At 40.2% G+C, this 11,005-nt stretch overlaps 1 protein-coding gene across 1 annotated transcript in view; it reads right to left on the bottom strand.

Annotated features, from left to right (window-relative positions):
- Nucleotides 1–1,589: 1,589 nt before the first annotated feature.
- Nucleotides 1,590–11,005, bottom strand: part of ADCY8 (adenylate cyclase 8) — a gene marked incomplete at its 3' end in the record, with an annotated part of 140,195 nt that continues 130,779 nt past the window's right edge. The window contains exons 16-18 of the mRNA XM_082014870.1: nucleotides 5,983–6,075; nucleotides 3,550–3,664; nucleotides 1,590–2,077 (exon numbers count right to left, since the gene is read on the bottom strand). Coding sequence (XP_081870996.1) covers nucleotides 1,590–2,077; nucleotides 3,550–3,664; nucleotides 5,983–6,075 — 696 coding nt within the window. The remainder of the gene's footprint in view (nucleotides 2,078–3,549; nucleotides 3,665–5,982; nucleotides 6,076–11,005) is intronic.

The following is an 11,005-nucleotide window of genomic DNA, read 5'->3' as shown; positions in this document are numbered from 1 at the left end:
GACAATAGACATCTCCGGACATGTGTAATGGTGTAATTCTGTCATCCTTTCATAGGTGTCTTGTGCTGGTCAAGATACCGTAGTGCATTTAAGTCCCCCAGACGGGACTGACAGATATGACATAGTGCCTACAGGAGAGTCTTGACCTCCTGGCTTGGGTGCAAGACATCAGGTGGACACCGACATGGGATTTATCTGTCTGCAGTGCAGTCACCTGCTTGTGAGCAGGACACCTTAGGCTATTTTAAAAGCCCACAGCCAGTGGACTCATGAAATTTAACAAAGGCAAGTGCAGAGTTCTGCACCTGGGGAGGTACAACCCCATGCACCAGTACAGGTTAGGGGTTGACCTGCTGGAAACAGCTCCATGGAGAAGGACCTTGGAGTCCAGGTAGACAATGTTATCCATGGGACAGCAATGTGCCCTGGTGGCCAAGAGGGCCAATGGTATCCTGGGGTGCATTAACAAGAGTGTGACCAGCAGGTCAAGAGAGGTTATCCTCCCCCTCTAATCTGCGCTGGTGAGGCCTCACCTGGAGTATTGTGTCCAGTTCTGGGCTCCTCAGTTCAAGAGAAACAGGGAACTTTTGGAGAGACTCCAACAGAGGGCTATGAGAAGGGACTGGAACAGCTCTTGTATGAGGAAAGGCTGAGAGACCTGGGGCTGTTTAGTCTGGACAAGAGAAGGCTGAGAGGGGACCTTATCAATGTCTATAAATATCTGAAGGGTGGCTGTCAGGAGGATGGAGCCAGTCTCTTTTCAGTAGTACCCAGTGATAGGACACGGGGCAATGGACATAAACTGCAGCACAGGAAGATACACCTCAACATGAGGAAAAACTTCTTTACTGTGAGGATAACGGAGCACTGGAACAGGCTGCCCAGAGAGGTTGTGGAGTCTCCTTCTCTGGAGACCTTCAAAACCCAACTGGATGCGTTCCTGTGCAACCTGCGTGATCCTGCCTTGGCAGGGGGGTTGGACCAGATGATCTTCAGAGATCCCTTCCAACCCCTACCATTCTGTGATTCTGTGAATTAGTGGGTTTAGGGCAAGATCCATCTCTTCTGTCTCCCAGATCTCACATCTGGGCAGATAACACACCTTAAAATCCTATGGCTGCATTGACTAGCTTTTCCTGGCTGTTACAGAGACCAGGTAACTATCTTGGAGACATATAACTCTACTTGAAGGCAACTAAAGGTGAGAAGAACCTACTCAATCTCCTTATGCCTTTGCTTTCACCCAGTAAGTGTGGACAGTATTCCTTCCTTTTTCCCATCATTAACTCCCTACACATTTTATGTTCTAAAGCCCTCCAGCAAGAGGTTTATTCTTACCCTTTTCTGCAGGTAACTGGCACAGCAGAGTGGTGGCCTACAGCTACTACATCTGGACATTCAGAGGTTAATCACAGTAGGGGGGAGAGATGCTGTCACCATTTGTTAAACTGTAGGAATTTGAATCTCATAGAAATATCACACCAGAAAATAATCACACTTCTTCTAAAAAAAATTAAACCCTTTTTATTTGTATATTTATTTTTATATATAAAAGAAATACAAAAGAAAGAACACAAACAAAATGCTGATTATGGCAATTCAGTTTTGTCAGCCCCCTCTGCCTGGGCTGCTGCCTCAGATCCACCGGGAGTGAGCAAAGTCCTCCGGTTATAATGTCCTTTTATGATTCCAGAGTTATTGTTCTCATTAAGGATTTGTTTCTGTTTTTGCCTGTTAAGAGACTGTACAAGTCCTAATACAACAGCTGCTAATGAATATTGTCCAGTCAGTTTTCTTGGTTGTAAGATTAAAGGATTTGGTTGAACTCTTCCTAGAAGAAAATATGTTTTGATTTTTCCTTCCTGTTCACTGATACCTTTGACATAAATCTCTCCTCGGTAGTCGAAGGCAAATCCCCGGTCCTTCAGGATCAGATACGTTTCTTCAGGCACTTGTATTCTGTCACTAACACCTGTGCTGTCCATTCGACTTGCTAAATTAACTGTTTTGCCCCAGATATCATATTGGGGTTTCTTAGCGCCGATAACTCCTGCTACAACAGAGCCATGGCTAATCCCTATTAGAAAAAAATTAAAAGACATTGAGAAAAGATAGCCAGTTAGACAAGAATGGCTGAAAACCATATTTAAACCTAAGAACCAGATGAAGCCTTGTTCAGATACAGTTGTCTCTAAGCTCAAGGAAGACGTGTACAGAAAGAAAATAAGAAAAAAAAGAGAGAAAAGCTAGAAATCATGAAAACTGATATCCGCAGAGTTATTTTACAGGACATCTGTCACAGTGGAACCTCAGTACTTACATATCTGTATTCTGCACAATATTGCCAAAGCTCTTGCAAACTGGAAAGATCTCTCTGGAAGGATCTTTCTGGGTCTTGTTGAAGGCACCCTTGTTAGTGCTATGCAGTCAAGAAATTACATTCTTATGTTCCATGAAGTCAAAATATTAATGTGTTCTATGAAATTATTGAAAGGCTGTATCTTGTAAGGTTGTTGCATAAATTCAAGACAAGCAATAATATAGAAGAGACTATTTCTACAGAAGTGATTGAAGAATACATTTAATGATAGTGAAAGACACATCTTTGGGAAAAATTTCTTAGTTTTTTAGATTTTTTTTTTAGAATATTTTTTTGAATTGGTGATAGAAATGGTTTCCAAATGCTGTTGCATTCATGCTCTGTGAAACCTTTGCTAGTGATCCACACTTACTAAGAGTGGATACGTGAGAAATGTTGGGAGGTGGTAATTTTGTGTTCAAAACTATTAGGAAGTGCAAATCACAGTTATCCTGTGACCCTTCATGCTGTGACTGATGAATATACTTCAGCTTTTTTATGGCAAGGTTGTCTGTAAAGGACGTATTTCTTCCAGGTGGTTTTTGGTTTTGGTCAGTGGTCCAGTCAGTATGTGAAGCCATCAGATTTGATCCTACTATATGCTCTATATTCAGAACATCTTTTCATGTCCCATCCTACTAGCCATCCAGGATATCCCATCCAGGGTAACAGATTCCCCATCACAGCAATTCAGAGCTGATGCCACTGGGACAGGTCAGATAGAACTGGAATTCAATTTTTGTGCAAAACCAAAGTACTACACACGGGGCTTAGGATAAGTTACTATTACCCCTTTAGTGAAGAAGAATCTAAGACAGGGAGATTAATTAGAGACTGTGAAAGCCAGTATCAAGCTTGGAGTTAGGTCTGGGCTGCCCATTCAATGTTTGTGCTATACCTATGAGCTCTTGGCCAGACTTGTTAAAGACAGGAACTTGATTATGTTACCCATTCACAATTCACTAAAACTTAAAACTCCTGCAGTCCCCAAATCGGGGCACATATTCTGCAAACAGAGTATTCCTTATTTCTAACTTTTCCTGGGATGAAGTCAATTTGAAAATAGAGGATGCAGTATTTGGAGTCTCTTAAATTGTACATGTCCTTGCAATGCTCCTGGGGTGCACTTACAGAGTCGTATCCTTGCAGACAAAACCAGATTTTAATTCTCATGTTTGAACTACGCTTACCAATACGGAGTTCAAAGTTGTTAAATGAATGCTTGTTGATCTCCTGTATGCTTTCATTCAGAGCTATGGAGAAGTCAGCCAGAGCACACAAATGCCCCCATTTGTCTTCACATTGCTGAGGAGTAAGTTATAAACCAATATGTTAGAAAATTTTGCATTTCCGAGTTCCCACCCATCCCCATCAAGTGCCAAGTATCTGAATCTGGAATTTGTACGAACAGCCTCAACACACTAGATCCAAGAGAGGCAGGATATTACTAATGGTAATCCTTCCCATTTATAATTATAACGCTTGTATACTTAGAAACAGAGAGGCTTAGTGTGGAATACCAAAGACAGTAATTTCCTATCAATAATCTGACAGGCAATCATGGGAATTAATAAGGCATGTGAAATCTAAGGCTGAGAAAGAAAGTACAGAGAGGACTGAGACAGATTAGGTGGAAGAGACAAAGATTGATGAGAATGAGGGATGGCCCAGGTAAGCAAGAAGTAGAGCGACAGAAGTGAAAGATGTAATTCTCCTTTGCTGAAACTGTCACTCAGGAAAAGCAGCAATTCCAATGCTTTCAGGGGTGGAATAGTGACAGGAACAACAAGGCAAGCCAGGCAACCTGGCACTGGTTAAGTGGGAGAGAAAATGTTATTTTGTAGTTTATTAATTGCCTCTTCTTACAGCAGTCAAGTCACTTCCCTTGGGCTCCCGTTCCTGCAGGGCAGTCAATATATAGATGGGGACCAGGAGTGGGTTTTGGTCTTCCCAGAACACCAACAGAGCAGATGGTGGGGCAGGGACTCTCAAGGGAGGACAGGGAACTCTCTAATTGTTTTTCTGAGTAGGCAGTGGAGTAAGGAACAGCCTTGGTTTTGGCCCGATACTGGTATGATGTCATCTCATCTATTCTGAAGCCAGGCAATTCTTTCATGAAACATATTTCCAGTCCAGAGGAATGAAGCATTGCAAAGCCCGCCCTGGGTCATGCAGGCCAGCCTTTTGCAATTTCATCATCTTCAGTGTTTAATCCTGAACATAAGCATCTTCATGGCATCACTCTGATCTGTTCACATTGTGCTCGGTCCTTGTCCTCAGCATCATACAGTTCACAGCCTGCCAACCTCCCTCAGCAGCCCTCACCTCTTAGATGCTGACAAGGTGATAGACATGTATGAAAGAAGATAAGTGTATTTAAAACATACATAAAAAATTCCATTGGGCTAGTTCAAGAAAAAGCATGAGTTAATCAGTCTTGGAAATGCAGTAAAGATTTTCTCCCTTTGAATTTGTATTACTCACATCAAGAGTCAAAAGAAGTGGTTAGGAACTGTGTAGCTATAACCAGCTACCTCCCTGATGTTAAGTCCTTCTTCACGCATTTCTGCACAGAATTATTTTGAGTTGGAACAAACAAAAATCTCATGCATGTTTAGTTTTATGGATTTCTAGCTGTCAGCATCACTTGTTACTCTGTAGGTGGGAAATGCTCAGCTAGTTACACTCCACAGGTTTTATAATGTATTCTAAACAAACAATAGAAATTTTGTAGTTTATAAAGCTCACGCTGATCTGGCTTCTGCTTTTCTGGCAGTTGCAATCAACATGAGCAGATCTGATTTCTACTCTGTGGTTGATCTGGGGACACACCCTTTTTTGTGGTGATCTTCCTTGGGGAGAGGCACCGGTTGCCAAGCAAGACGGATTTCAGCAACAGCTGACTTCTTGCTGGATGTATTTTAGAGCCTTGTCTTATTCCTTTGGAAACCCTGTTTCCAGGCATATTCTTGGGTGTAATTATGAATGGATTTCTCTCATCTGACTTATCTGAGGTTTATGGCTGTGACTGTGCATGTGTCCTCTGTGGCTGATGTTTCCCTCTGCTTGGTTTGCACCTCTGCAAGTGAGGGCAGAGTGCAGCTTCTGGCTTTGTGACCTTCTTCAGTTGAACTGATGGGTCTGCATTCTTTTTGATGTATAGTTTATCTTGCTGTCTGTAGATATACAGCTACATCATGGCAAAAATGTATAAATGCAGCCTTACACTTGCATAAGTATGTTGTCAGTTAATAGATCCTCTCCACAGATCATTGGAGGCTGTCAGCCAGATTCCAGTCTGAGTTACAGTGGTAACTTTAGAGTATATCCGAAGATATAGATAGACCTGCTCTAAATTCACATCAGTGTGATTGAAAGGAGATTTTTTTCCTCTCTTAAAAACCTAAATTTAAGGAAAAAATACATATGGTTCTTGTTCTGAGCACAAGATGACATTTTAATTCATCAAGAAGTGCAACTGTAGTCTGCCAGAAGCCCCAAATGTCTATTTTCTTTTAGCAAACACAGCTCTATGAACATCATAAAGATAACACTAATATTGTCTAATATGAATGGTTGGACACACCAAGAGGTGTACTTCTTAAAGAAAACTATTCTCTTACCTGTTTTTCAGGTGATAATCCTGACACGGCCATGTATGTGCTGCCAATTGTTTTAATTTTTTCAATATCTTGAAATCTCTCTTCACCTAGTAACTAATACATACGTAAAAAACCACTGTTACTTCTGTAATTCTTAATGCAAAATGTTTCTACAAATATTACACTCATGGTATCTCCCGGTTGGTCACGGTACATAGTTCATTCTGTGTTCTGGGGAACACTGAGCAAAACACAAAACACTCTTTGCAGTATTATCTACTCGGAGAGTGCATTCAAGCTAAATTCTGCTGTGCTCTGTAAAGGTGTTTGGTAAATCACATAAATGGATAGTAGAAGACATGCATATTCCAGCCTAATTTAAATGCAGTTGGGTCCTGAGTTTCGTGAAGTATAATCATTGAAAATTAGTGGAGACAAACTCACTGTGTATGTATGTGTGAATATAAGATTTGATCACTTAGAAATGTTCTTACATTTCTTTTGGAGGAACTCAGTTTGCAAATTAAGTGCTGATACAGAAACAATTCAGGTGACAAGGCCAGTGTTAAAGGGAATTCAGTCCACTTAACCATTTTAACCATCTTGCACAGCCAATGGATGGAGGTAGATTCCTCCAAAGAACTTCTATGAGAAATCAAGTTCTCCTGTATCCCATGATTCCCTTTATTTACTGTCAGACCTAACACTGGTATGTCCGTTGGGTCATTCAGTCTGCAGTTTTGTTATGTATTTCCCCCTTCTACAAAAAATATAAGGAACCAACGGGAACTGGTAAACACCTGTATCTATTTGGGATACCTATAGGTGTTAAGTAGGCATAAAGAACTTGTCAGATTGAGAATCTGCAAGAGGAAGAATAAATTTAGTGTAGTGACTGAAGCACTGAGTAGAGTGGGAGTGACAGTTTGGTCCCTATTCCAAGACCATATTAGCAGTTTAATTTAGGACTTCCATGAAATAGAAACCAGAGCCTTACGTTCCTTGAGAGACCTAAGCAGAGTTCAGGTTGTGAATTCTATCGATGGCCATAGAGCTTTATGTGGGATATGGGCACGTATCACCTCATCACAGGCTTTAAAAATGTGTTTTGCTGATGTTAATATCAAAATAACCTGGGAAACTTCATGATAAGAAGTATGGTATCTAATAAATTCAGATATCAATACGGTTAGGCAATCCTGGAAGCAAAAAAACCAACCAGTTCACAGAGAAAAAAAATTCAAACTTTCAGTTCTGAAGGCTCAACTTAGTCGGGAATTAAATGAAAAAAATTCTTGCTGTGGTCAGGCAAAAATTTAATGAAGCATTTCCCCCTTTTTTTTATACACTGTTGTGAGTTCTTTTTCCATCTTGTGGGTTTGAGTTTCCTGTCAATTAAAAACTAAAGGGATTATTTCATTCAAAGGGAGAAGCATACCAAAGGCATAACATGAAATATCCTCTGCCATTGAACTAACCACAGTGTACGTCAGTTGGAGCGCCGGCGTCTTGGAAGCTTTGCTGTTCATGTACAGATATTGCACCATCTGTCTCTAACGGGAGGCTGCACAGCCCTGCGTGCAGGGAATACAAAGCCATATGGTTAATGGCTCCCTTCCAAGTCAGGAAAGTCCAAAAACTTGACCTGCTTCTCATTTTTCTTCAAACTGCCAGAAAAGCCCATTATCTATGTTTCCCTTCTACAAGGGCAGCTCTTCCAACTGCTCTCTTAAAGAAAAAGATCATTTCTTGCAGCTCTTTTGTGAGCAGTCTGAGAGCACCAGGTGTGTGGGAGAAAATGGTTTTAGTTAAAAACAGCCTATATTTTCATTGCCACATGGCTGTTGGAAGCAGCAGCAAACATCACAGTAATTTAAAATATATGATAAATACCTAAAATGACTCTTTAAGAAAGAAAGAACCTATTGGCTGTGAGGCAAATTAGAAGAAATAATCTCAAGTTATCTTTTTTCTTCTCATTCATTATTGTTTGCAAATCTCAATTTTTTTCCCTCTTTATCTTGTCTGCTAAATAGCTTCTTTCCTTCTTCAAATAACGGTTTATTTACCAATTACTTTCTTCACAGTATGACAGGATGATGGATTTTGATATTGGGGAAAGATATTCCAGCTCAGTCCTAAATCAGCTGCTATTTGTTACAACATTTTAAATAGGCTTGCTAATTTACCAAGATAGTCCAGGGAACATTTTCAAACACTAGAATGTGGTTGGTATCTGAAAAGCAGCTAGTGGCTTGATGCCTCAATTCATGTACAGCCAAGGTTATACAGAGGTCAGGCCCTGGGATCTACACATGCAATGAAACACGTACAAAGTAGTACAAAAGAGAATGTTCCAGGACATGGCACACAAATGCAAAGTAATCAGTGAAGTCTGAAAGCAGGATCCTGCGTTCTGCCGAAATCTCTATTTGTGGCAACATAATATATTAAAATCTGTTATCATAAACACCATGTAAATCACTGCAGGATGAAGAAAATGAGGGGGAAAAGAGCTCATGAACTATAAAGCTCTTATTAAAGCACAAATCCCAACTGTAAAATCACAAAGATACATAAATGATAGATTAAAAAGGCTAGAAAGAATATTACATTAAAAAAAAATCCTTTGAGAGTCATAATCTTCAAGAGAAATGTTCCAATATAATTTTTTTCTTGCAACATCTCTAAGAATGGGAGTTTAGTCCTGTATGTGTCTTAAGACTACAGTCATATTAAAATGGGTAATTATAAAAGTAGATTTGCAATGTTCATGTTTGTTTTTTCATGTATGAACTTTTCCTGTCAGCATCTCTGTGCTTGGGTATAAATTAGGAAACTATAACTGTATTCTATAATAACGCTATATGTCAAATTAAAAAAAAAAAAAAAAAATTTCCTTTTGCCAGTCCAGAAATCAACACTTCCCATTCTGCCCCAGTTGACAGGTAGCCTGGGTAGTTTGGAAATCAACAGATTTGTGAACCATCGGGGAAAAAAAAAACAACCTGTGCTTTGAGAAGAGTCAATCTCCTACCCTCCAAGACCGACTTTTGGCCCAGGTTCCCCCGACTCCCTAAGAAAGACCCAGTCACAACCTGACTCCTCTCTAGGCTCCTACCCCATGCAGTTGGTGGTGGCAGATTCTGTTCCACTGTTCACTATTTTTTGTTTGACTGGCTTTGTCTCTCTAACATAGATCCATTACCTGGAAAACAAAATGACAGATCTGGATTGTAAGCCTCTGTTTTGTAGTAACAAGGAAACTCCTCTAAAAAGAAGAAAGAAATAACCCAGGTCTCCTTCTTGTGCACCTATCACATTTTCTAAACCAGGTCAATTTGTATTTTTGCCACTGCTTTCATTCAGAAGCATCTTCCTGGCCCTATGGACAGAGTATCGCTACTACTATTATCTACCTAAGAGGAGGAGGGGACTCACAGTGTAGAAACTGGTTTGAGATTAGGAACTCAATTCAGTTGTCTAAACACAGATGTCTAGTGTCATCTAGAGCATCCTTTCCTGCAAAACCTCTAATGGCTTTCTCCAGAGCAGCATGAGTTTTCTGACGGTGCAGTATGGGACCTGACGATCCCGTGTGGGTGTCTCAAATCACCCAGGATATCTCAAATGGCACCAGACACTCGTGTCTTACACTCCTGTGCTAAGGCTTCTGTATTTGAGTATCTCTACGGAGGTGTTCATGTGGTGCTGAGGAGTAAAGTTTTCCACGGCTGACAGACCTGTTCTGCTCTCAAGCTGCACATCTGCATTTTGCTTCCAGGGCTGTATTGAGACAGCGGGCAATCTTGGCAAGAAACGTCACGGAAAACAAGGAATAGTGACATCGTGTAGTCTCAGTCAATAGTTACATGGAAACATTGCTAGCCCTGAAGCATCGTACCTGAAACGACTTCTGGTTCCTTTTCCATGGGTAGGATTACTCGCTGCAGTTGTTCTGTCTGGCATATCAGCTTTCAGGTTGCTTAGACAGAATAAACTAATGACATGACTATGCTGGAAGTAGGTTAGCAGTCAGCAGGGGATCACAAAATTTCATTTACTACCCATACCAAGAACATACCTATTATTCAACTAAACATGTCTGGGACATAATACAATCCCTAATTAGGTCCTTTATTAATTACAGAGCAGGTGTTAGGGGCCTGAATGTAATACTGTGTTAGGGCTTTTGATGAAAAACTTCTCTTCAGTAATCACCACAGCAGAAATGGAATTTTGTTGTGAAGATTATATGAGCGTGCATGACAAAATATCTTAAATTAATTCATAGCAATAGGCTTTGTGTTAAGTTTGAGCCATAATCATTTTAATCAGATCAGGAAAGAAAAACAAAACTATTAATAAGAAACATGTTGACAACTGTGCAAGATCTTAGAGGTAAGAAGCAGGTATTTATACCTATAGGGAAAGCCGTGCAGGAGCTTAGCACGTTACAGAGCTCTTCTCATGGGAGAGTAGTTCTGTTTTCTACCAAAATGCACAGGGATGCATCCCCTGTGAATTCTTTTATTTCCCACTAGTAATTTTAGTATCTGACCAATTATGTGGTTAAACTCTCAATTTCATTGTCTCTCAGAGTTTGGTAATCTTAACACTCGTCAGGTTTTTATGAGCTACCACTCCATGAACATTCCCCATGCAGATGCCTAAGATGAGGAAAGATGAAAACACAGTTAAGACCCTGATCTGGCATGGGATCAGGTATCTTTAATTTAAATTTTAAAAAAAATGCAGGAAGGTCACTTACTCCTTTGTGCCTTTGTTTTCAACCTATGCAATGAAAATAACAGAACCTCCAGAGGAGCAAATTGAAAATAAATTTTTCAAAACTTGTGAGAGGCCTTAGGTACTTGCTGCTCAGAATGGAATAACAAAAAAACACCAAAATTTTTATTTCCTAATCTCTTTTTTCAATCGTGTGTTTTCCACTTTCATCTTTTCCTCTAGTACCTTCCTCTGAAGCCCTTGGAGATACTTGCTTCGAAGCAAAAAAACAAAACCAAAACAAAGACTTTAGGCT

This window comes from Phaethon aethereus (genome assembly GCF_964289735.1).
Source record: "Phaethon aethereus genome assembly, chromosome: 2".
NCBI classification, from domain to species: Eukaryota; Metazoa; Chordata; class Aves; order Phaethontiformes; family Phaethontidae; genus Phaethon; species Phaethon aethereus.
Note: the sequence above shows the minus strand (reverse complement) of the source record. Positions and strands in the feature narration are given on the sequence as shown.